General features: G+C 38.5%; 2 protein-coding genes across 2 annotated transcripts; both read right to left on the bottom strand.

The window, feature by feature from the left end:
- Positions 1-2,964: 2,964 nt before the first annotated feature.
- ca9 (carbonic anhydrase IX) lies at positions 2,965-15,045 on the bottom strand. The gene is made up of 11 exons (XM_083568140.1): positions 14,821-15,045; positions 11,013-11,045; positions 9,297-9,467; positions 9,052-9,194; positions 8,813-8,905; positions 7,593-7,659; positions 7,305-7,462; positions 6,497-6,623; positions 4,568-4,582; positions 3,704-3,797; positions 2,965-3,527 (listed from the first exon to the last, which is right to left on the bottom strand). Exons 1-11 carry the CDS (start codon positions 14,927-14,929, stop codon positions 3,470-3,472), a joined length of 1,068 nt encoding a protein of 355 aa, XP_083424266.1. The 5' UTR covers positions 14,930-15,045; the 3' UTR covers positions 2,965-3,469.
- A 2,733-nt stretch (positions 15,046-17,778) lies between these two features.
- Positions 17,779-25,644, bottom strand: dcp2 (decapping mRNA 2). The gene is made up of 11 exons (XM_083568136.1): positions 25,350-25,644; positions 22,775-22,926; positions 22,197-22,324; positions 21,996-22,094; positions 21,739-21,891; positions 21,518-21,630; positions 21,288-21,383; positions 20,823-20,949; positions 19,461-19,529; positions 19,293-19,344; positions 17,779-18,082 (listed from the first exon to the last, which is right to left on the bottom strand). Exons 1-11 carry the CDS (start codon positions 25,400-25,402, stop codon positions 17,958-17,960), a joined length of 1,167 nt encoding a protein of 388 aa, XP_083424262.1. The 5' UTR covers positions 25,403-25,644; the 3' UTR covers positions 17,779-17,957.
- Between the last annotated feature and the right edge of the window lie 1,695 nt (positions 25,645-27,339).

Here is a 27,339-nt window from a genome sequence, read left to right as displayed (position 1 = left end):
CCCCCTGTCCTCTACATCTGTCTCCATGCCCCCCTATCCTCTACATCTGCCTCTTTCACCCCAACTACCTCCATGTCTTCCCTCACCACATCCATAAACCACCTCCTTGGTCTTCCTCTTTTCCTCCTTCCTGGTGGCTTCATCCTCAGCATTCTTCCACCCATTTACCGCCTGGGCCATTTGACGAGGTTAATTTAATCTGTACTTTTTTGTGTTGATGGGGTGGTACCATAATCAATAATAATGCTGAATTTGTTTTTTTTTTTTTTTACATGGAAATATGAACCAGATTCATTCTACAGGTAAAGGCATGACAAGAAAAGTGACAGTGAAAAGGAAAATGCATTTGGTGTCGTTTTTTTTCTAATATCAGATGCAACAAGATCTGATCTCGGTCATCAGATATCAGTCCTCCCACGCTACAGTCGATAACATCCTAAGCTTTCAAATGACGCTTGTCAATCTGAGGCCCAACAAATGATCCTGATTTTGTTTAATTAAAACCTTGTGAAAACAATTGCCATCGTGGGAACGTTTTATTTAAAAGTTAGATTTAAAACGTGCTGTGAGAAGATTGCATCAGGATTCCCTCTTTGATTGGAAGAATATCCTCTTGGCCTGGTGATGGACAGTCTCCTTCTCAACATACTCTTCTTCTTTCTCTCAATAAAGTGGGACGTTGAATAAATAGTAGTAGATACAGTAAAACTCGTTTTAACAGTAAAGAAGCCATACTTACTGTTTTCTGTTGTTGTTGGGAGCATCCATGTTGATTCCTTAACACTTCCTGCACTCTGGATTCAGGAGAGGTTTCCAATTTATAAGTTATATAAGTATGTTGAATTTCTGAGGAGTGCTTTTCATCATTTTGTATTCTAAAGATTCTAAAGTGCCAGATTTGATTCAGTGCAGCAATATTCATTTGCGGTGCTCACACGCTATCACAAATGATTTCTTTGCTGCTTTATAAAAGTGCAAAGATTTTCCAAATTCAAATGAAACAAATTCTTGCTGTTCGAAACATGTGGCGTAACTGAAATAACATTTTTGACACTGGTTTTTGTTTATTGAGGTTTTTACCTACACACCTGAGATGTAGATTAACCCTCACAAAAGGGCTCAGTCATCCATGTTAGTTGTAAATATTTGCCTCGAGGGCGTGTTTCTTCGAAGTACGTGTCTGCCCTGGGTCATTCAGGAAAGAATTTCAGCTGACGGTTTTGGCCTTGTTTAGTGTATCATCGATTTTAGCATTTTCAAATGTATTTCAGAAAATGAGCTAACATGAACAATCGCACAGGTTTGGTTTAACATGCCGGATAACGTTACACGTGGCAAAATAAGGATGCAAGAAATGGAAACAAGGCAGGCGTTCGCCATTTTCTGTAAGACGTACTCGTTTCCGTTTAGCGCTGCACATCATAAAACCTCCATTACCCAAGAACAAAGTTCAGTTTTGATGAGGATTTATATTCGATTGCAGGAATTTACACCGGGATCCGATCGCCTGACTCCTGTCTTGCCTATGCTTTGTGAAATCTGGAGCAAAGTGGTGCACTCGCTTCATGTTTTATTAGGATTTGCTGGTGTGTACATTTGGCGAAAATATACAGACGTTGTTAAGAAACGATGGAGAACACATCACCAGATGTTGAAGATAATTTCCCCAAACATGTTCCAGAGAAATTCGGAAAATAATTCATTTGTATCTTTATTACAAAATGCATGGTATACTACAGGCATCAAATTCTGAAGAAAACAATCCCCATACACAAGGTTATCGTGTGTTAGTGGCATGTATGAGTTTTCGATTGTAACGTTGGCAAATCAGCCACTCACAGTTCCACCTATTGAGGTTTTTATTTAATGTTCGATAGCAAAGCCGCCAGATCGGTTCACTTCAGTTAGCATGAACTTTGTCTGACCTGTGTACGTTATCATGTTGTGGTTGAATAGACATTGCCTTTTGTAAACAGAGCGAATGATTCACAAACCCCAGTCACTTTGCTGTGATTACATAGTGACTACTTTGCTCAACCACCATGTTTAGTTAAACAGATATGTCGTAGTTTGTCCATTTTTCCGTCTCTTTCCTCTTGTTTGACTGAAACCCAACGTCTTAGCATGTCTTATGTAGACAACTGAATTGAAATAGAACATTCATTTTTCTCATTGATTTATAGAGTACGTATTTTTGTGCGCATCATCAACGTAACATGAACACATTGTTAACACGGTAATTCGGTGCAAAGTTTAAACACGGAACAGAAGATTTTTTTAAAAAAGGTCAGAAATAGGTCATGGCTTGTCGTACGGCCTTACAACAATAAAATGCGTTTCTATACTGCAAAAATGGAAGTGAGATATTTTCTTGTGATACAACAAAACTACATCTTCCTTTTTTAAAATTAAAACCCACAAGAGACAATAAGGTAGTAATTACAAGAATAAAAACAATAATACAATACAATTGCAATTCATCAACAGATCCTGTTTTTCTATATAACATTCAGCAATGTCTTGACAGCAACTCGATAATATGACCTTAGAGTGTAAGAAGTTTGGAAAGTTTGGAGTCTTTTATGGTTTGAAAGACACATGCATATTCCTTTTGTTTCTATGCAACAAATTTGGGAGTGTAACATATATACAGATGTTCCACTTTATTTTCATTAAAATCTATTCAGTAAAATGGCTCCTTTAGGGACACTAACACACACTTTTATTGCCCTGCAAATGGTCACTGGTTTATATGACCCACATTCTGCTGAGGTTGTTTATGTCTCTGTTTGATGTATAGGTTTACCTTATATGTCAGTTCTTCCTCAGAAATTTAGGGAAAGTGGTCGCTCAGTGGTTAAAATGTTTGAATTCTGATTGAAAGGCCATGAGTTCATAGCACCACCAAGCTGCCACAGATGGGCCCTTGAGCAGGGCCCCTTAACACTCGTTGTATAAAATGACAAAAAAAATTCAAGTTGCTCTGGATAAAGTGTGCCTAATCCAAAAACTATACATATATAAAATTGCATAAATACCCTTTTCTGTTTTAATAAAATTCAAAGAGTCCTTGACGTCCACTTCGGCTCATCGTCTTGTTGTATGTTGAAGTCGGTGTTGAAGTATGGAATGGTAGCCATGTTGGTTCAGTTTTCCTTTCACCCGAAATGAATCTCCAACCTTCCACAACCCCAAACCATTAAGCTTCCACCTCCATGTTTGTGAAGTTGAGGCAGTCTGCTAACATCTCTCCTGTTTAGAATCTTACAGAAGTTCTTCTGTAAAATGTCACATTTGGAAAATCCACAAATTTTTCTTCCAGTCATTCACAGTCGAATTCTTGTATGTTTTTGCCTTTTAACTTGTAGTTTGTTGCATAGAAACTAAAGGAAACATGCATTTGTCTCAATAACCGTAAGCACTTTAAACTGGCACTGTATTGTTTGTCACCAAAGCACACGTGGCAGCTTTACACATCTTCTTTGGTTGCTTGTTTATAGATAACATTTTGTCTGGTGTCAGACAACCTGTGGGGAAAAGAAAGTGTTCAGAAAGTGTTTGTATGTCCACACGTGCAGTACTAGAACACTATCTTGTACTTTTATACCAATAAAAATTATGGAAGGACATAAAGTTTAATGTAATGAGAAATGAAGGTCATCCAGTTTTCCTACATAAACAAGCACTGAAGTTAGTTACTCACTTTGAGTGGTTTTGCCGCTGTCGATAAGCATACAGGAAGAACAGGAGCAAAGTCAGAGCAAACAACACTCCAAAAGCAATGGCCAAGATGTCACCTGTGGGCCAGAAAGGCATTTGGATAAATATAAAGAAATGCAAAATATCATACTTTAATTCATATTAGAAAGGTTATTATTGTGATTTGTGGTGAGAGTAGGAAGCAGGTTGAGAGCCTGGAGAGGTGGAGGTACATGCTGGAGAGAAGGGGAATGAAAGTCGGTAGGAGTAAGACAGAGTACATGTGTGTGAATGAGAGGGGGGGCAGTGGAGGGGTGCGGTTGCAGGGAGAAGAAATGGAGAAGGTGGAGGGGTTCAGGTACCTGGGGTCAACAGTGCACAGTAATGGAGAGTGTGTTAGAGAAGTGAAGAAAAGAGTGCAGGCAGGGTGGAGTGGGTGGAGAAGAGACAGTGGCATTTAGTAAAAGACAGGAGGTGGAGCTGGAGGTGACAGAGCTGAAGATGTTGAGATGTTTGTTGGGAGTGAAGACGATGGTCAGGATTAGAAATGAGTTTATTAGAGGGACAGCGCATGTAGGACGTTTTGTAGACAAAGTGAGGGAGGTGAGATTGTTTGGACATGTGCAGAGGAGGGACATGGGGTATATCAGTAGGAGAATGCTGAGAATGGAGCCACCAGGAAGGAGGAAAAGAGGAAGACCAAGGAGGAAGTTTATAGATGTGGTGAGGGAAGACATGCAGGTAGTTGGTTTGAAAGAGGCAGATGAAGAGGACAGGGGGGTATGGAGACGAATGATCCGCTGTGGCGACCTCTAATGGGAGAAGCCGAAAAAAGATTAAAAAGGGTATTATTGGAGTCATGACATACCTCGAGATAGTTTGTCTATAAAGAAAAAAAGCATAAAAGATTAAAACAAACTATACAATATCAAGCTCTTTGAAATATCATGTGTCAAAACTCAGCTCTGAGAAAATATAGAGATTACAGTTCAGCATGAGAACCAGCTTGAGAACTGGTTTTGCCTCGAGTACCGAGTCACAGAAATGAAACATGTATGCACAATGATGTGAACATAGAGTCTTAACAGTGCTCAACACATAATCTGTTTCAATCCCCTCAGATGAATATTTTCGATGGCATATTGCTGCCAGCGTGTGTGTGCCACACATACGAGATGGTTTCAAGAGGTTTCGAGACTAATGGTACTAACTGGTGTTATTCTGACCAACGGGAAATGCAGAAGGTTCTTGTCAAGCTTCCAAAAGAAGACTTCCAGCAATATTTTCCAGACGTGGCAGGAACACTGGGAGCACTGTATTGCTGTGCAAGGGGACTTTTTTGAAGGTGATAGTGTGCAAACATAGAAAAACAAACTACTTTCTTGTAAACAGAGCCAGTCTCGAAACATTTTGCTACCACCTCGTATATACGGACAGAATTTATCATCAACTTAGCATTATTGTGGGTCAATGGGTCTTAAAACGAAGTTGTTTATAGTATTATCCTATTTGTATGTTTGCCGTGGATTTAACCCTAACTTTAAGAACATGCTTAACATCAGCTTGAACCTAAGATGTTCTGTTGGTTTACCGTTCAGGAAGCAAATACACTGAAAATATATACATTCAATACATTGGAAATATATACATTTAAATAATATTCATTAAAATAGTGCTCAGTATGATGTGTCGCTGAGTGCAAAGAAATTAACTGTTTTATATCAGGGGTGATCAGGGGCGTGTCAGACTTTGGCTCAATGCACAAAGGCCTACCAGCTGCAATGTTTCTTTTGCCTGTCAAGAGCTTTTATATCTGACTACAACCTACAAACAAGTATAGCAAATGCATGTGCCTTTGCACCTTACGTATGTCAAATATCTAAGGAATTCGTTCAATTATTAGTGTCATTTATACAGAAAAATGATATGGGAATTGTCATCTTATACCAGGTGACACCCTGCTGTGATTATTCCACTAAAATGAAATAGTGTGGAATAGTGGAGATTTACACACTGACCCTCTTGTATCTAATCTGGTTTACTAAAAACTTTCTTTTGGCTTCTCCTGTTAGGGGTTGCCACAGGGGATCCTCCGCACATTTGATTTGGCACATGTTTTTACGCTGGATGCCTTTCCTAACGCATTTATCCGGACTTGGGATTTTTCTGCATTGAAAGTGGCTGGGGTTGGTTCCCTGACCGGGGATCGAACCCGGACCGCAGCGGTGAGAGCACCGCATCCTAACCACTAGACCACCAGGGAACCTTATCTAATCTGGTTTACTATGGGGGGAAAAATTATAATTAATAAAATAAAAATCAAATAAAGAGTGCCTTCAATGTCCTTTATTTTACCTATAATTGGTGATGGTTATAGAGGTCCGTGTTTTCCAGTTCTATTTCTGGGCTGGATTTTCTTCACCTTTAACAAGCCGTGTGCTTAAATAAAAAAAAACTACTACAGTATGTATTGTGTACATTCTTATGGATCAATAGCGGCCACTGGATTATGTTTTTGGTTGCATAATTTATACAAAACAGTTCTAAGGCCATTGCATCAACTACGAGCATTTTTAACACAGTATTAAAATACAGCTAAGAAACTCATTTTATGAAATGTTTCCTTTAGTTTTTATCATTGTGTCTATATCAGATGAAGCATGTAAAAAGGTCCCATATTTATCCCGTATTTACATTAAAATGCCGTTTTTATATGTCATTAAATGACTAGAGATGGTGTGCGTGGCTACCGATAAAGTTAGTTGACTCCACGTAATGTTTAAAATATTGTTCTTACCATTTGCATTATGTGAAGATTGGAAAGAGGCCAGAACTTGTCTTCCGTTAAGATTTTGTGGAGCTCTGAAGTTTTCGGCTAAGCTATGGTTGTGTCCTGCTTTCAGTGTCAACTCCAGAGCAGCCAGCTGTTTAAAAAAAAAAAAAAGAATATGTATACCATTAGTAATTACACCCATCAGCAATTGACATTAAAACCACCAAAGGGTCATCTGGTTTCAGTCAAAACATTGATTGCTATTAGAGTGCCAATTGTCATGGGGTTTTGTGAGATATATCACAGCAAGTGAACAATGAGTTCTCAAAGTTGACGTGTTGAAAGCAAGAAAAATGGGCAAGATTAAGTGCCTGATTGAGGCCAAAATGCATAGCTTTGTTTGCTGACCCCTGTGCACCAACAAGTGAGTATCAAAACTGGACCATGAGGCAATTATAGAAGAAATCCTGGTCTGATTAATCAAATTTGGGAAGAAAGCAAGCCTGCGGAGACAGCGTGATGCTCTGGGCAATGTTCTGCTGGGAAGTTCTGGCATTCGTGTGGATGTCACTTCGACCTATACCACCGACCTTAACCTTCAGCCTTTCAGTGGGCTCTTTCTGAGGACCCTCACAGGAGGTTTTAAGGTTATGTCAAAAATGATTTAAAGCCTCATTAAGCTTTACCCTTCCCACACTGCACTATAAACAAAAACAGAGCCTGATACTGTAACTGTCTACAGTGTACACTTGTTTTTATGAAACACAAACTCTCGAGATCAGAAAACCAAAGCGAGCACTAGCCCATGCATGATAAACATGATAGAACGGACCTGTTTCCTTGAGACTGTAATTGTGTCATTGAATACAGTCCAGGTCACTGATTGGTAACATGGTGGAGTTGTGAGAGACCCAGAGTATCTGAAAAACCTCTCCAGACTGTTTGGCAGAAGGTGACGAACATTGAAACTGGGGATTGTAGTGCTCGACTCTGGAAAAAACAAAACAAGAATTTTACACTAAATTTACTCTGATATTCAAACCAATATAATTATGAGAATCGTGGATGCAACATATATTCATTTTAGAGCATATGCAGACGACATTTAAAAAATACTTACCCTCAGCACTCACATCTTTAATTTCAGACAGGATTTTTCCATAGTTTTCATTCTCATGAAGACCAATCTGTAATGGGAAGTTTAAGGAATATTGTATAATGTTAATTTCATTACAATTAGAAATAAGTAGATTTAGTTTTGGAAAATTTTTTATTCATTATATAGACACACGCACACACACACCTGTGGCAGCACTAATTATTTATTCTTACAATGCAATATTGTGCTTGGTTTTAAACCAATAAAAACTCTTTCACTTAAACTAAACTAAACCCTGCTTAAAGAATGGCCTGATCTTTGTCTGTTATGTTGCTGAAGGTTAACGTTAACAGATTACATTCTGTCGCGTTCTTTGAATTGTTTATCGTGAATACTTGAGGGTATGTTACAATGATTTTTATCACTAGCAAGCAGATTTTAGTCGTTCTGCGTCACATCGTGCCTAACAACACCTTTCATACAATCACTGTAAAAGGCATATAACATGTAGAGAAGCAGTATTTTAACAACCTCACCTGTAAAAAAAAACATTTTGGTTGAGGATGTTTGGTTGGTCGGTTTGATTAACATTAAATTGTGAACATAAATTGTTCCAAAATTTGTAAATGCAGTTTGGATTGGTGAAGCTCTGCCCATCTTTTTTGAGATTTGTTGCAGCAATCAAACTCAAAATTAGCTAATTTATTCCATAAAATGGTACATTTTCTCATTTTATACACTTGTTATCTTTTCTATATTTTACTGTGAATAAAATACTGGTTTAAGTCATTTGGGAAAATCATTGCATTGTTTATTTTTTTACTCAGCATCCTAGCTTTTTTTGGAAATGTAAAAAAAAAAAAAAAAAGATCTAAAGCACCAAAGCAAGTTCTAAAATGAGCATCATGGTGGGTTTTTTTGGCTTGTTCTTTTGAGGAACCCTTATGTGGAAACTTGGTGGTATTAGGCTTCAGATCAAAGGGTCAGAAGGTCATGAGTTCAAATTCCAGTGCCAACAAACCACAGCTGGGTTCTTGGGAGAGACTCATAACCCCCAGCTGTTCAGTTGTAACTTGTCTCAAGAATAAGCTGCTTTTGGATGTAACCTTCAGGAAAACTAGGTAATACTAAACGTTAAAAGGTTTCTATAGGGTTGTTTTTCATCTCAGACATCACCTGATTGAAAGCACATCCAAAGAAATAAAACATTATTTTCTGTGTATTGAAGAGTTTCATCTTACCCCGATGAAGGCTCCTAACACAGCGAGTCCATCCGGTTTGGTTGCAGCCTCTTTAACATTTTCATATTTTGAATTATAATGTACCACATGGATCTTAAAAGGAGGGAAATCATAACAGTTAGGTTGGTGTCAGTGTAAACACGGCTTAATTCAGTATAAACAGACATTGCATTTATCCTGAATTCATAGAAATATGTTCTGAGTGGATATAATAAATGATTACTGTTTACTGTACAAACCTCAGCAGGGAAGTGAACATTATCAATGGTGTGCTCTGAACCGGGAACCTCTGTGGTCCCCCAATGAAAATGCAATTGGGCTGCCAAGTAGACCTGGTCAAATCCTTTTACTATACGCATAGTCTTGGGCAACTGGAGCTGCACTAATAGACAAAAAAAATTCTCAACGATATGTACCACAGTACCACACAATTCATTCAAGGTGGTTCAGTGTAAACCGTGAGCTAAACAAACCACTCACTTACAAGTGTGCCCATTGTTTTCCAGTTTCAATCCAGGTTGACCACTTAAATCATACCCTTGTAGTTTTATAGCTGGCAGACTGGGATTATAACTGACGTCTCTTGTCTCAATGTCAATAGGAGACTGAAAGGTTCCACCGCAGTCTCCAAAGGTGCTCCGCCATGATCTCTGGTCTGCATAATAAAAAAAAAGAGTGATCATTGCCCTTGTGATGTCACTGAGTTAAATATAAAACTCTGGCATGATAAAACGAGGCCATTAGTGTCAGAATGGTCATTAAATTATGTATTCAATCATTAATAAGTAATGTACAGTTTAAGATGTGGTTGTGTTCATATCATCAAGTGTCATCAAGATACAAAAATGGCCATAATGTTACATTTCCAGATCCCTTTGCAATATTCAATGCTAATATATGGCATAGTGATGCTATATCCTTTAAACTTGCAGTACAACACAGGATACAAAATCCTACATGGTCCTACATTGAAAGTAAATTGCTGGCATGCGATCATTGATCATAAAATGATTATCACTATTCTCACCATTATTCAATGGAAGAAATCTTCAGAGCCATGCTCATGTTAGTTTGTATGCATGTAAACATGGTTCCAGCTAAACCACAAGGGATGGTGGGAATCACCTTGATACCATTTCTGTGCACAGCAAACACAGAACACAAAGTCATGAAGTGACTCATGATGTTCAACTTGTAGAACATGGTTGAAGTTTACAGTGATGCCAAAGTAGCAACAGTGCAGATTTGACGTAAGGTGGCATGCCAAGTGGTGTATTATGATAAGTCCTGAGTGTCAAGGACATCTTTAAGCTGAGGTTAAGTTGTGAGCTTAGACATGTTTAGTTAGTTTCCTCAATAACAGATGAACAGTTGGTTTTTATATTACTGTAGAGGATATACAGGGCAAAATAAATACTTTAAAGTTTTTCTTGATTGCATGCTCCATGCTTGATCAAGTAATTAATGATACTTGGTGAAAATAAACTGGATTTAACCACAAGGTTGCCACAGAGCTAGACAAGGTGATTTTGTTATGGCAGTAATTATTAACAAAAGATGGTTTTCAGACACACTGTTTTCAGCTCAACATCTTGCAGTAAGCTTGTAAGGAGCTGCTTCAGGGTGCTCCAGCATCCAAGGGAGATATCACACCAGACTCATTGGGAAATTAGAGATTTATCTGTGAGTCTTTGCAGAAATCTGTTCGGCGCAGTAGACATAACTAGCATGCTGTATGTGATGGCTAACAACGATAATGTCTGAAAAACCACTTGGCATCAAGTTCTACAGCATTTTACTAGAAAAATGCTTGTGATGTAGACAAGGTGAGCAAAAGAAAGGCAAATGTTCTTTTTTAGACTCACGTCCACAAGAAGGTATCCAGATGGTTTACACCATTTAAGAGAAGGTGAAACAGGACGTTGAGTTCGAGCAAAGAGCTCCATGAACAAACACCGCCTTTAATCCTTATCAGAACTAAATAAAATTAAGGATCGCGGCCAGCGTTGAAGTATTGATTAATAGTTGTTAATAAGTAATCAGCCTGCAGAAAGAAAAAAGTCTGCAGGAAACTCTTTTTTAATATGTCCAAGGAGGTAATGATTTGCTCGGTAATTAACACTCATAATCATAGTGGATTGGTTAAAGGTCTTGAGGAACTGACACAACATGCAGACTTATTACAACATTATTTATTTACCATTATAGCCCCAGTGATTGCCATTGGATGAACCTGGAAAGAAAAAAGAAATATGGTTAAAAATACAATACAATTATCAATAGCTGCATGATTGTTACACTTTATATAATTAAATATATATAACATTATGACATTATGAGCAGTGAAGTGAATATCACTGATCACTGATCACTATCTCTTCATCATGGCACCTGTTAGTGCGTGGATATATTTATTACGCAGCAAGAGAACATTTTGTCCTCAAAGTTGACGTGTTAGAAGCAGGAAAAATGGGCAAGTGAAAGAATTTGAGCGAGTTTCACAAGGGCTAAATTTTGACGTCTAGACGACTGGGTCAGAGCGTATCCAAAACTGCAGCTCTTGTGGTCTGTTTCTGGTCTGCAGTGGTCAGTATCTATCAAAAATGGTCCAAGGAAGGAACAGTGGTGAACCGGCGACAGGGTCGTGGGCGGGCGAGGAATATTTATGCACGTGAGGGGCGAAGGCTGGTCCTTGTGGTCCGATCCAACAGACGAGCTCCTGTAGCTCAAACTGCTGAAGAAGTTTATGCTGTTGATGTTCGATTGGTCGCGACAGTTTTGGCAGCAAAAAAGAGGGACTCTTCATTGTATATTGGTTGATTTGACACAAATGCGAAAATGCATCGAAAGTCCTTCATAGTAAAGGTATTGACCCCGAGCAGTAAAAGATATTCACACGCTATTAGCATGAGGTACAGGTGCATTAATGGAAACTTCGTTTCTGTTCCCTAGTGTCAGCTCGCTTGCACAATCCTTTCTCCATCCAGCTGGCTGAATGCAGGCATTATGCGCCTGAGACTGAGCCTTATATGGAGGCCCTTCTAAAGAGCTTTGGCAATGTGCTGATGTCCATCAGGACTCCAGGCAGTATTGTTGGGTTGCATGGTGGGTCGTGATAAAGTTACAGAGCAGTTCTTTAGTTTGCAACCTAAGAATCACAGTGGGATAGGAAAAGAATGGGTCACATGGCAAAACGCTTCACTTTGGTGTGTAGTTGTAATTATTTCGGAACAATGTTTCGTTTCCATCAAGAACTGAAAAAGTGAAATTTAATGTTGGGTATTAATGCCTAAACTCCTGGTTTATAATTCACTCTTGGAATGCCAGGTTGTACCTGTTAAACCATTTTCATTTTGTTTACTCAGGCAGGGTTTTTTTGGGGTGTCATGAAAACCTACAAAATTTGCATCATATTTAGGTCTTGAAAAAATTTTCTTTTTTCCCCCTCAATCTTTTAATAACAAAACTCTTCCTTAGTTTATCTTATCGCTCTAGGAAAACTCCGACAGAAGGATCAGAGAAGGTTTCTATTTAGAGGACCCTTCGCTGCAGTGGCTCAATAAAGCACAGAGTTCACAGGATCCCTAGTTCCATCTTGAGCTCAGGTTACGCTTTATTTGCAAAGGTTTTCCCACGTGCACGTTGGTTTCCCTAAGGTTCTTTAAGGTGGACAGGCTAATCCAAATTGTCCCTAAGTGGAAATTAGTGAATAAATGTATGTTTTCATGTTGTGTTCCTGCCTTAAGCTCAGTGTTCCCGGGATACATTCTGAAGCCCCTTGACCTTCACCTGGAAGATGAATGAATGAATGAGCTTTTACATTGGATGCATGTTATGCAGTAACTATTATGACCTGCAGTGAAACTGATGTAGGTTTCTATGAGATTAAAGCGTTAACCAGCATATTCCACATTCTGCCCACATGTGATGTTTGCTGTGTTGGTTTCTAACACAACAAAAAAAAGGGTTAAATTGGCTCTAGTACTCTAATGTTGACAGATTCGGACCCTGGTACATTTGCCTGTCAAGCTGAACTCAAAAACAGTTGTTTGGGTTTAGACCTTTAATCCTGACTTGTATGTTTAGAGTAAACGCATCTCCTTCTCTCCGGTGTTTACAAATCAGGAACGTCATCACCGAAATAATCAATAATAGATTTAACATTTTTAATTCCAGCAGCCAGGAAAGCAAAATTGTGCCAGTAAGCGAGATAACAAGCAACCTTCTAGCTAAGGTTTGGAAAGTCTGTGTGTGTTTGTGGTATAGTATTTTAATATTGTGTTAGGTAAGGTAAGGGTTTTAGTAACTGCTTTGGTATTTAATCATGCTTTGCACATACAGTGCTTTCCTTACCACAGTCTCAGATCAGTAAAAAAAAAAAAAAAGCCTGTGTTACCGGATCTTTCCGATTTCTGTGACTACCAAACAGCGGCTTTAAGAAACTTAATAAGGAAATCCGACTTCATCATCAGACTGATTCACAGCTATGACTAAGGAAAAAAATATACTTCTTGTGCATTACTCCTCAGTCAAATCTTTTCCTAATACCGATACACAATGGCGTCGTGATTTCCATCTGGTGTAGCGAAAAGCTGCAAATTGCTCTGTTACACCATTAACTTAATCCCTTCACAAGTTACCTGTTTACTGCTTCAGGTGTCTACAGATTAAGTGAGCTAATATCAGATTAACTTTGTAGGAGGCGTTCAGAAATCCATTCGTGTTCAAATTTCAGCTCAAACGAATGAATGCTCGATTTCATGTGCAAGAATTTGAGTAATTATTTTTCATTATGTCATATTCTGATTCCTCATGGATTACTCAAATGAAATAGTCCAAACAGTGTGCTTTTGTTTTAAGGGTGTTTAATGGATTAATTCAAAGCAGACTTGGCAACAAAGGAAATATCTGTATATATAAATCAGCAAATGCAGGTGGCAGATCATTTCTTGTAAAACATCTTAGCTTGGAACTTATGAGTGAAAGAAAACACTGTGCTCTACTGTTTGGGTCACGATGAGGTATTTTCCTATGTGCCACATGGATCTTCCAAGTCAACGACCTGGACAATTTTTGTCCAACACCACTAAACTACATGTATTAAAGATGAAGTATATCTGGAATTAAATATTTTCATGTACAATGAAACTGTGGCTCACTGATGGAAATAGAATGGAGTTAAAAAGATCATTCAGGATATTAGGAATTTTACACTGACCAGCTCAGTGGAAGAGCGAGAGAAAGAAAATCAGTCTCAGCTTTGTGTCAGAGAAGTGAAAGTGGGCATAATGCCTTTTGCCCACATGCTTTCCACTTCTTACTCGCCCCTTATGAGGGTTGGGAAACGCCGGCACCGGCACGTAGTCTCGGGAGTCTTGCCATAACAAAACCACAAGCTGCAACTAACGTCAGCAGGAATGTCTTGGATGAGCTGGTCAGAATGATATAAACCTGAATAAAGACTTCTAACTAACAGGTAAAAATCCTACCCCACATAATCCCAAGGAGCTGCAGGATGTAAAGCCAACATCTAGTTGTTTAAAGGATTTGATATTTCTATTAATTCTTGTTTACGAATGGGAAAGAAAAATTATACTACACTGTACATAATATATTATATTACAAATTTCTAACAATATAGTAAATGAATAAGCAAGTGTTCTAACCATAAAACAGACGAAATGCTACAAAATGCTGTGGAGCAGAACAGATTCAACTCAAAAGACATTACATTTGATTATTAACAGTTTCTTACAAGTATAACGCACTGTATTTCGATATTTCACCGCATATAAATAACACCCAACTACATCATGGTAGGAAAAGCATACAAAAGAAAATCTGAACATGAAATCATAATCAATAAGAAAGCACAGCATAATGATTACAAAGAATTCGATATAAATAATTCAAACAGATTCTGGATCACTGATCCTGCAGTAACTTGCAGAATGTTCTTCACAGGAGCCTGCAGTTTAGAACCTGAGGAACGTGTCTGTTTTACTCACCTTTTGTATGCCCTTCTTGTTCACTGCTTTCATTATCTTCTTCAGAAGAACTTTCACCCAACACCGGACTGTGGATGAGCAGGAGTGTAACGAAGAGCTTGAACAGCATGCTGTAGTGCTTTTTTTTCTTCCTCTTCTGATCAGTAAACCCACAGATACACACTTAGGCATACACTCACACTTTATAAAGACAAAGCCACAGCTTCACTGACTCACAGGCCGGTCACCTAGAGGTGGAGCATTTTTAAAGGCTGCCCTCAGGAAAGCCACCAATCAGGAGTCATCACCAGGTGCCCAGGACATCGCTCAATCTCTTTCTTTAGTTCTTTCTTTCTTTCTTCCTCACTCTCACTCGATGCAACCTTCAAGTCTGTGGTTTTTTTTTTTTTAAATGCCAAAATGTGTTTCCTCTTTTAATTGAATCATGTTCCAGTTAAACAAGAAATCTCTGTAATGTAATAAATAATACATAATTCCCTTTATTACACCAAATAGCTCCAGTTTATCTTCTGAGAAGATCTCAGAAGACTGGATGGAAATAGAAACTTGAGTATTTTAGACGTTAGAGGATATGAGTCCATTTTGTCAAGGCGATTTACGCAACATCACTTCCAAAGAACTTCTTTTATTTCCTTCAGCTGCCCGTTCACTTTGACTCATAGATTGTGTTCACTCTGGAATGAGGCTCGATAGTTTTTCAGTTCGATTAAAGCACAATGTAACCGTGACTCCAATCTTGTAAGATATAAGTGTCCTTTAAGACTTTAGAATATCTGCTCAATGACTGACTGCTGCCTCCCCAATTAATCTGTTCGTAACATGATCAAGGTCTGAAACACACCCCTTTCATCTCTCCATCAGAATATCTTCAGTGTTTAGCTGATCCCTAATCCTGTAATAGAGCCTAAAGAGCAGCAGGTATGTCAGAGGTCAAGCAAAAGGATATCAGCCAGTAGGTGGTTTTGGAACGGCAAATGAAGGAATGCCACCCCCCCAAAAAGAGTCATTTGCAATTTAACGACCCATTCTTGCAACCCATTGCCCCCAACCCCCAAATCCACTTTAGTTCCTAAGAATTGCCCAAATAGGCCCATTTTACTCCTTTGTACACACACAATGCTCGAACGCAATGTGACCAATGTGCTAATTAGGTTCGGATTGGGGAAGTGAGGGATTTTAGCACTCTTGCAAGTCATCTGCCACCTTTCCCAGAATAGTGATGGACAATGAGAACAGCAAGTATTTTCAAAAGGTCAAGACAAGAGGATCTGCTCATTTAGATCACTTCCATACAGCCTTTCCAGCTTGTGTAATGTAAACACTGTATCTAGATATGAATTGGCTACTAGAATTACTAATACTTCTGTTTTTAAAAAACCATTTTCATTATTTTAAATACACAAAGCCGGACTGGAATTGAGACTAACGTGAACAACATTAGTCGTTAAACGGAGATTAGTAAGTAAGAAATCTTCCAGTCAGTATAAAGTTGTTGAGTCAGATGTTGAGAATACTCGGAGGTCTCTTTCTAAGCAAACACATTTATACATGTGGTACAGCTCTGGACTGGAAAAGGGGTCATGCAATGTACTGGTGAAGTAATTCTCTTTTTTTATATAAACATTTTTAATTCCTCTGTTATCAGTAGAAAATCCTCCTCATCAGTTAAATGTCACCGTACCAAGATTACACTGAAGAAGAAGAAAAAACAACACGTATGTTGATACAATCATAGACATGACTGTCATAACATGCGGGGTTAGAGAGACACCGAGGAATTTCTCAGGGCATCAGATGGACGAGACCAGAGGAGATCAGCACAGGCATCAGATACTTCACCGTTCCTGCTTATCCTTTAACAATCAAAAAACTGACACTAAACTATTTAAAATACTATTTTCCTTCTTCCTTTTGTGTACACCAGCACTTGCCAAAAAAACATGCAAAAGCCACAGGAATGTTGTTCAAATTTATGTTGATTTATTGATAAGCAGAAACTTATATATGGCAATGAAAAACAAGAGGTGGTGAATAACATCTTGTTCCACTCGAAATTCTCCATCGGGGGTGAATGTGTGTGTGTGTGTGTGTGTGTGTGTGTGTGTGTGTGTGTGTGTGTGTGTGGGTGGGGGGGTTAAGGTTCCTGAGAAAGATTTATCAGCGATGATCAAGGACGAACAAGATGCATCTGTTTACTTGGATCCGACCCACTTGATTGAGGACACTGAAAGATTGAAACAGGCTAGAATGTGCAAACTCTAGCAGCATTTGAAAGCTTGATGGGAAAAAATGTATAAAGTTGCTTATTTAAAACAAAAAACAAAAAAACAATGGAATTGCCATGTAAAAAGGTTCACATTCAAAAGGCAAGATGGTGATATTTCTACAGACACAAGAGAGTGATCGAAAAGTCTGTTCGTGTAATCACATATCGCATAATGGGAAATGTGTTTCTCAATAAAAAATGACGCCCTGTTTTAAATCGATGTTATTTTAAAGCTCTGGTTATTACCATAATTAGTCACTTTAGGTTTATCACTTACACTACAGAATGAGTCAAGATATGGTTCCGAACTATTGTGTCCAGCAGTGCATCATAGTTTATATATAAAAAAAAAATAAAAAAAGAAATTTATATATATATATATATATATATATATATATATATATATATATATATATATATATATATATATATATATATATATATATATATATATATATATATATATATTACACATGAACATGTACAACACTGGATCGAAAGAACTAATCAGAAACAGTTCTGAACTCACCAACAGATCCCAGTAAACTAGAAGCATTGTTTTTGTTTCAGTGCTAAAAGCTCAACAGCTCAACAGTTGCAATTTTCTGCGTGACTGAGGAAAAGGAAATAAAACGATTGCACAATCTGAATAATACCACTGCCCATCTAAAAATGACAAGATTCACGTACGGTGGATGAAAAAGTCAAATTTGTAGTCATATTGGTCCAACAACCCTTTTATGACTGCCCCCCTTTTCTTTTTTTTTAAACCACTTAAAGAACGTATGTGTTATGAATATGCGAGTTCACGGAAACGGCTCAAGCGGCAACAACCTGTGCCTTTAAAACTGAGGAAGTGATGCAGAGGTAGTCAGGAGTCAAAGCACGACTTCATGATAGCCTCACGATCGAACTTGAAGTTGAGGAAGGACTTCGAGGAGTGAATGTGCTCGTTTTCCGACTGCCTGTTCGAGCCGAGCGTGTCGGACGCCGCGTCTGGAGTGAGGATAAGAAAAGCAGGTTATAAAACAAGTGCTCAGTGAGCTTTATAGGTTATCTAAAATCAGATGCATATCTTTAATCTCTAAATTCTTCTCTTCGCACATCCCAGCATGTTCGGAGCCTGAGGTGAGAGCGCAGGGTCAGACACGTTACAGCACCCCTGAAGCACAGAGGCTCAAGGGCCCAAAAGTGGAAGCTTAGCAATACCGGGGCTTGAACCCCTGACCTTCAGATCCAGTGCCTTAACCACTGAGCTACCACCTCCACCTTCAGTCAACCTGGTGCTTTTCGAGAGGCTTTGACCCCGGCATGTTCGACTTGGTAACTCAAAACAAGCCCTCGTGGTTAACAGAAAAGCAATTCAGAATGCAGAATATCCTCGAGATGAATGTGGTACAGCAGGAGAAGACGTCAGCTTTCAAAGCTGTTGGACAAGAAATCTAAAGCCTGAAGAGGAGTTTTCTTGCTTATGGCTCAACATATTCTTCAATCCCAGGAGCTCTGAACTACTCAGACTAGATAACATGGGGAACTAGTAATCTGACCGAACATGTGATGTGTGTTACAGGTGTTCAAAGCAGCTGGGAAGTGCACGCACAACCTGGCTGAAATACAACAGTTCAGACTAGATATTAAGAGCATTTTGAGCATACTGAAATATATAAAGATTTTAATATATAGAGTTTTCCTCTATTAGCAATGTCACAATGAAAATAATGGCAAAAAAAAAAAAAAAAACTAAAAAAAACTGTACTTCGCTCTGGACAATAGTGTCAAGAACATTCAGAAATTCTTTAACAGTTAAAGGAACTCAATGTGCCTTATTATATTTACTTTACTGGACTTACTACAAAAATGTTCCTTCACCAGAGCAATATTTCTGTCTCAAAAACAGGATCTTTATTTCTGATTTAACAGATCTTGGACAGATAGATTATGTGCTGCTCCCGAAGGGGGTTTGAAAGAAATCACAAGGAACACTGATCCTTTAAAGATAAGATTGCAGCCTCCTCTCCGATTATCTGTTAGGGACAATTTCCCTTCCCTGAGATTAGTTTACGACCACATGAGCCACCCGAAGATGGCGATTACACGGACTTGCGAAGTCAGGATTTTATGATAATGGCAACAGATCATGGGAATGTTCACGAGACTATTTCTGAGGCTTTATTCGGTCAGTGTAACAGTTCAAAGGTGACTGTACCTGCGTCGAAGTTGTCTTGCAGTCTTCTGGGCTGAAGCTTCTTTTCATCTCTCTACAGGAAAGTTACCATACAAAAGGTCATTGTTTTAGACTGACACACAATTATCCTCCGATTCACAGTGTATGAATTATTCCGTCGTGAATAAATGGAATTATCTGGGTACTGACCTCATTTGATCTTTTTTTTACATTAGGGGACTCCTGGTGCTTCTTCCCATTGCATTTCACATTATTGTTCTAAAAACAAACAAACAAACAAACAAACAAAAAACATGACCGTTACATGATAAAGCTTCGACTGCTGTATTTTAAATTAGCTGATGCTTATCCGATTGTAACTCTGCACAAATGCATATTACTTATTAAAAGCACCGAAATGTCAAGTAAACATTATATATGTACACAACCGAGAGGAAAGAAACGCAGCGCAAGAACACAAATTCCTCCCTACAACCCTACTGCCCTCTGCTGGCTATATTCTGAAGTACTCATGGACATTTACATTAAAGATCACTGTTAGATCAAAATCTATATAAATAAAAAGTAAAGCTATACTGCGAAATTTGTGACTTCTGCTTACAATTTGCTAAAATCCTTATTTAAAAAGAAAAAAAACGTTTCATACTTCTCTGTATAAAACAGAGGTGTTTCAGAGGAGTTTGTTTAATAAACAAAATGCACCACAACAATCCAAAACAGCAGGACCGTCTCTCTTCTTACAAGAACAACACTCGATATGAGCATCACAAAAAGAAATGCAGCTGTGCAGAAGGCCGAAGTGAAGAAATAGAGTCCATCTTTTAGTATTAAAAGGGAAACATTTAACTTTTTGGTTCAACTTTTTATACATATGAGGAACCATACGATGTTTTGCCGGACTGTCGATGACATCGTGTCATATTTATTTCATACTGAATTCAAATAATTAATATACACCGATCAGGCATATTATGACATTATAACATTATGAGTGGTGACGGGAATAACACAGATTCTCTCTTCATAATGGGATCTGTTAATGGGTAAGAAATATCAGGAACATTTTGTCCTCAAAGTTGATGAAAAAGTGTGACGTCTAGACGACTGGGTCAGAACGTCTCCAAAACTGCAGCTCTTGTGGGATGTTCCTGGTGTGCAGTGGTCAGAATCTATCAAAAGTGCTCTAAGGAAGGAACAGCGGTCACGGGAGGCTGTGGCTCATTGGTGCACGTGGGGAGCTCAAACTGCTGAAGATCATGCTGTTGACGCTCGACAGCAAAAGGGGGACAAACACAATATTATGCAGGTGGTCATAATTTTATGCCTGATCGGTGTGTTTACAATACCGTACAAAAGTTTGTGGACACCCGATCTATCTGTCTAATCACAACATTGTGATTTTTGACATCCCGTTTCATTTGACGTTATAATGCTTCTGGGAAAAATTTGGGAACAGTTTGAGAAGAAACCACATACAGATGTGGTCCACAAACACCGTTCAATTCATATAAATGCAGCTCAGGGATATAAACTCCATCTAAAAAGACGAACCTTGACTTTAAGAAAGTCTGCAAGCTCATATTGCCCAGGCTGACCGAAAGCTTTCTGCTGCTTGTTCTTTGCCCAGCCTTCACCTGGAGATGCCTCGGTTGCAATCAGTGTGCGCCGAGACTTCGATCTGAGGGAAGAAGAAAAAAAAACATCAGTTAAACATAACTTGCCATCAAAATAAAAACTGATATTGAAGTAAAGACAAGCAGCTTTTCAGAAAATCAAAGAGTACAAATTATTTAGAGTTCAGGGTACACATTCAGTCAGCCTCATGAAGCCTTGCTGCAGTGATATGTTGAAGAAGGTGGTACTCAGGAAAGCCAGACCAGAGTCTGCACACCATTCAACAGTGCGGTTCTTGATTCATTTGCACACAAAATCTTATTCAGGACAAACTTTTTTTTTCTTTTCTTCATTACGATCTCCTGAAGAGGAATATTATACACGCATGCAATACAATCTTACCGAAAAGGCTTGCACGGAGTGCTGCCATTGGATAAAAAGTCCTCATCGCTGCTCGTCGATTCCAGTTTTTGCTTGGCTATCCATTCTCTGAGCTGCCTGTGAGGAGAGTCGGGCACCAAAATGAATCTTCAGCGACGAACTGAAACATCGCCGAAGCGGTGTTTATTCTGGGATTAAGAACGAAACATAAAAAAACCAAAACAAAACAAAAAAAAAAAAATAGAAGATACCTCATAAAAGGTATAGCCATAAAAAACTTGTTGGGAGCCAAACCAAGCTTGGATTTGGGGGTCATGTCATTTCGATGACATGGCAGTTTGTCAACAGCAAACCATTCAATGTTCTATTAAACAGAGAAGAAGAAAAGAAAAAAAAAAAATCACTATTCAACCAATAAATCATTAAATTAATCAAACGAAGTCGTTAAAAAAAAGGTAAAAAGTTACCGCACCCGTATTTCTTTCCTGGTTTTGGGGTTGAATTTTGTTTCCTTTGGTACACCAGGGATTATGTACAGTCGAGCGAGTTGATCTGTAATTTTCTGTTCGATGAAGGTGTCTTTGCAGATGCGATCTCTGATGTCAAAACCAGTCTCCTCTAAAACCTACAGCATTTATACACCACGTTTGAGAAACGGGATGATTGTAAAAAGGTCACACATCTTCAAAACTGTGAAAGGTGACATCTTGTTCACATGGATACTCATACCTCTCGTACAGCACAGTCATGGGGTGCCTCATCCTCGTTGACTTTCCCTTTAGGAAAGCCCCATCCTGATTTGGCCAGGTATCCCTGCACCAGTAACACCTACGCACAAGTTCACAGAGGAAAGCTTTCACACGTTTTCTGGGAAAAAAAAAAAAACATGGATCTGCATTACTTTACATTACTGCCTGGAATAATACTCACATTGTCCAGGGTTTCATCCAGAATAATTGCACCGTATGTAGGAACGCCCATTTTGTACTCTTTCCATTGATCTAAAACCTTCTGAACATCCTCGCCATGGGGGAGCAGGAATGGACAGTGATTAAAAAGTGAAAGAATAATTATTAAGGAAAATGAACTGAAAGGTTTGAAATGCAACTCGTGTGCTTCTTGGTAAATCACGCTATGCTTTAGTTTGTGTTTACTTTTAAATGGCCATGCTGTGAGGTTCTAACAAATGAAATGACTCTGTACTAAGCCTTAGGGACGACATCTGCCAAACAGAAGGATTCTGCATCTCCATTTTATGTTTTAATGCAGATAAACTGCATTAATACACTTTCATAATGATTTCTCCGTAAAGACTGCGGAGGCTGTTTGTTCTCAAGACCAGACCAATAGCAAATAAAAGCTTGTTCTACACAAACACGCTTATAAACCAAACTCCTCTAGATCCTAGTCATTGCATTGTATACGTTCAAAACTCAGGAGCAGCCTTTTGTAAACAAACAAATAAAATGTCTGTTGATTTCTGAGTGGTGTTAAGCACAGGAGGATATCAGCTTTGGCGAAGTCTCTTATCCCACACTGAGGTAGTCCTGGTGTGTTCTGCACGTAGAAGTCCAGGTAAAACCAGTGAGCAAGCTCGATCTGGAAGCAAACTCGAATGGCATTGTCCCTCTCTTCACTGGGGATGTGGAGAATGAAGCGACTACAGGAGAAAGAGCACATCGAAACGATCATGTGGGTTAAAGGTCCAGTTTAATAAGTGCACTGCGAAACACAAGTCAGTCTGCCTAAAAACTACAGGAACAAAAAATAAATGGCGCTTTTCTCATTATTGTCTTGTGTTTTGGAATTACAGAACGTCTCATTTTAGTCTTTATGGTTTTTGAGACGTGCATTTTCTTTTTGTTTCTAAAGAAAAAGGCAAAAACAAGAATTGGACAGTGAATGACTGAAAGAAAGTATTGTGGAGTCCAAATTTGATATTTTTTGGCTCTAACAGAAGAACCAAAGTGTAAGATGGAGAACAGGAGAGAAGATGTGATCCGACTGCCTCACCGCTACAGTCAAACACCAAGCTGGCAGCTTAATGGTTTGGGGTTGTTTTGGGAGCAGGAAAGATTGGAAACTTATTCCGAAATATGAAAGGAATCCTGAACCAACATGGCTGCTATTCTATGCTTCACCACACACCATGGAATTCGTCTGGACGGCGATTCACGTTAACCGACTTCACCGTACAACAAGACGATGAGTCGAATTGACGAATACCTCGGAGCTCTGTAAGCGTTATTTAGAAAGCAAACAGCCGTCTGGAGTGATCTCGATCATGGAATGTCCTGCCCAATCACCGCACCTAAATCCCATTGAACTGCTCTGGGATGAACTGAATCGTAAAGAAATCTCCAAACCTCCGAATGCCGAAAGGGTGAAAAAGAGAATTTTCAATGAAAAATAATGTAAATCTTAATAGCGTTACATTACATAGTTGCATTGAAACAAAAAGAGCATGAAAAAGATTAGGAGATAAAGACTTTCCTCATGTCTGCAATGCAGATTTTGCATGCAAACAAATGAAAATTAATAAATGTAATGAACAGATATGATTGAATTAATAAGCAATTATTTTGGCACTGATACGCAAGAAAGAGTCTGTGGAACGATGATGCACGATCATGTTCTCAGATCTCAGATGATGCAACGGAGACCGACACGGATGATGGCGGTAATAAAAGTGCGATGTTTTTTCGCAATTTCTTAAATACAGTAAAGTTGCTTTGACATGGGAGGGTTTCAATGTAGAGATAATGTGATGTTTAGTGGAACAGAATTGGATTTTTAAATACAACAGTCACCGTGTTCACTTTCAGAAAATAAACACACTCTCAAGGAACTTTTTTTTTTTGCGATTGAAGGATGTATTTCACTTCACGAGCATCATTTTGCACATTGTTTTAAACAAGCTGAATCATGTATCAGTCACTGTAACACAATCACTAAACAAGAAAAGTGGACCAAATTCAAAATAGTACACACCTTATAGTATAACAACAAATCATCGGTCAGAAAACATTCCTGAATGATCCTGTGCCAACATTTAATATAAAATTTCCTCATATTAGTCTTCTTGTATGCAAAATCATGATTTTTTTTTTTTTTTTTTTTTTAAGTGTGATGTAATACACAACACATGATCGAACCCTTTATGGGATTTAATGACACAAAAATGATTCAGCATCCACCAACATTAATGTTGCAACACTCTTACATTTCAAAATGATGCTCGTGAACTGAAATATTACCTCAATTGCATAAACATCAAAGTGCTTTCATTCCAAAAGCGAACATGGATGACTTGCATTTCGAAAAACGTCACCCAACATCACCTTGTCTCTATATTAAAACCTTACCGACTCATGGAAAAGCAAGTTTACAGAATTAAAGGTTTAAATTGCAAAATGTGCTCGATTTCGATTAGCATCATCATCATCATCATCATCGTCTGTTGCATCACCTGAGTTAAACTACATCATCATCATCTCCTCATTCCACTAATCCTTCCTGCAGATCAAAACAACTACTCATTAATTCACTTTGTTGTTCATTATGTGTCTATTGTTTTTTAGAGCTTAGTGATGCACATCAGGGAATGTCACACATAATAACCGACTCCACATGGATTTCACAGTGAAAGAAATACAGATGAAAAGCTCTCTCTCTCTCTCTCTCTCTCTCTCTCTCTCTCTCTCTCTCTCTTCATCCTCCTTTCCTGACCAGTGATTTTGACCAGTGTTCAGGACCATCAAGGATCCTTTCACAGGGCTCATCTCCACCAATCAGGGCTTAAGATCCTTCTAACATGATCTCAATGCATTCAAGTATATAATACTTTCATGAAACACGACCTATTTATGAGACAATAAAGTTATATTATAGTGTAACTAGTTTGCATTGAGATGATCCATGGAGCCTGTATTGTAAGTGGTTGTGAGTGATGTATACTCTGAGATTAGTGGCCTAGCAAGCCCTGGCGTGGTGTTTATTATAATCAATTGTTTTATTATTATTATTATTGTTGTTGTTTGTGTATAAATGGTTGTAAATGAGTTACTTGAACTAGGCAGCTACCTGCAGAGGTCGTCCAATACGCCGTTGGGAATCTCCCCTCGTTTTGTCTCCATGCTAACGAGGCTAAGCGCATAACGGACTTACACCGCAAAACCCGCGCTCGCTTACGGTTCAATTCGCACCGCCGCGACAAAGAGACGTCGCCATGTCAGAGACAGTCTAGGTATTTACCAAACCACGGCGAAACAACCGAAAAACGCCGAGCGTATTCACCTGCATTGATTACGACGTAGCTAGCTAACTAGCATGAGCTAAAAAAAAATTGCTTCCGGACTATCGGTTCAGTGAGGGCGGGAATAAGTTTCACTGAAAACCAATAGCATGGTGTTCTGGAAATAACGATGAGACATCCGCTAATCGGATCTCTTCTACATAACTGACGGGGAGAACAGCCAATCAGAATACAGGACATGGAACCGTCTAGCAAGTTAGGCTGAGCTAACCAGGAAGCATTTAAAAACACGCTGGGGTTGCGTTTGCACAGCTATTGTTTAGTGTGCACACAAACGTGGATCAATTTGTTCAAATAAAACGCATAAACACGGGAAAGAGAAGATTTAAGATCTCTGGTAGAGGGAAACAGTGTTTTCTGGGGGTATTTTTTTTTGTTTTTATTACTTTTGTTTTGTTATGAAACTGGCCCTTCATGCACATGTTCCAACAAAATATAGTGTGTTTTCACCAGAGCTCCAATGCCAGGATTGGGAACCTCTGGAAGAAGGCAATAAGCAGGGAGAAAAAAAGAGCTAAAACAGATATACAAACAAAATATGATAAAGAGATTGTGTGTGGTGTTTCTCTTGAATTATCAATGATCTCAAATTAACACACTAACACACTTTATAGTTTTATACCCCCTAATTATATTCTTGGATGGGATTTTAATAACTAGCCATCATCATAAAAGTATGATAAATGTGCTAATCTCCCAGACAGTGAATACTTTTAAGTGTAGGTCAAGTCATGGTGTGTGATTTGAGACCTGGCTAAAGATGGATTTATTTCATAACATGCTTTCTATTAAAATTATGCACAGATTTATCCTCGGTCAGAGCACTTTCAGCTGCCTGTTTAAGCGTCCATACTGTTTCGAAGAAAGAAGCATCAGTAGTGTATAAGTCTAAATATAAGTCTATATCAAATCTCTTCGGTGGGTCAGCGGGCAGAACTGTTGTAATAGATGTAGTATGTGGGTTGGCATTGTTTTGCTGAAATATGCAAAGCCTTCCATGAAAAAGATGTTGTCTGGATGGAAGCATATATGGCTCTACAAACTGTAAATACCTCTCAGTGTGTTTGACGGTGCCCTTCTAGATGTGAAGCTGACCATAACGTAGGCACTAATGCACTCCCCATACTATCAGAGATGCAGGATTTTGAATTGAGTGATGATAACAAGCCAAATGGTCCCTCTCCTCTTTAGTCTGAAGGTCTCCAAAAATAACTTTACAATTCTATTAATTGGCCACAGAACAGTTTTACACTTCAGTCCATTTTAAATTAGCTCTGGCACAGAGAAGACAGTGGCATTTCTGGATCACGTTCACATCTGGCTTCTTCTTTGCATGATAGAGAGTTAACCTGCATTTATAGATTACACAGGAAACTATATTCACATACAGTCATTTCTGGAGGTGTTTCTAAGCCCATGCAGTGCAATTATATTATTGACCTGTTTAAAATTAACCTGATTATATATCAAATGCTCCTCTAGCTGTTTCTTTTTTTTAGTAACACTTACTTTTCCAGCCTTTTGTTGCCCTGTCCCAACATTTTGAGATGTGTTTAAAATATTAAAATATTTAAATTCAAAATAACCTTTAAAAAAGAATAATAATAATAATAATTTTGTACAAGTTTGTCATTAATTGTATATCAAGACGACATAGGCTGGATTCCAAAATAACTTTCTGCATTGGGTATAAAATATTGGCCTATACTCTATGCAGACACACACACACACTAACACACACATTTACATCTGAGGCCA

The sequence above is a fragment of the Silurus aristotelis genome (assembly GCF_946808225.1).
Source record: "Silurus aristotelis genome assembly, chromosome: 18".
Taxonomy (NCBI): Eukaryota; Metazoa; Chordata; class Actinopteri; order Siluriformes; family Siluridae; genus Silurus; species Silurus aristotelis.
This window is presented reverse-complemented; position numbering and strand designations above follow the sequence as displayed.

Coding starts and splice junctions, on each gene's coding strand:
- ca9 (XM_083568140.1), bottom strand. CDS start 14,929: ATGCTGTTCAAGCTCTTCGTTACACTCCTGCTCATCCACAGTCCGGTG. Junction 8,906..9,051: donor ATGTTCACTTCCCTGCTGAG/GTTTGTACAGTA, acceptor CCTCCTTTTAAG/ATCCATGTGGTACATTATAA. Junction 3,528..3,703: donor CAGCGGCAAAACCACTCAAA/GTGAGTAACTAA, acceptor TTTTCCCCACAG/GTTGTCTGACACCAGACAAA.
- dcp2 (XM_083568136.1), bottom strand. CDS start 25,402: ATGGAGACAAAACGAGGGGAGATTCCCAACGGCGTATTGGACGACCTC. Junction 19,530..20,822: donor CAGACTTTCTTAAAGTCAAG/GTTCGTCTTTTT, acceptor GTTTGTTTTTAG/AACAATAATGTGAAATGCAA. Junction 18,083..19,292: donor GCAAGACAACTTCGACGCAG/GTACAGTCACCT, acceptor TCCTCACTCCAG/ACGCGGCGTCCGACACGCTC.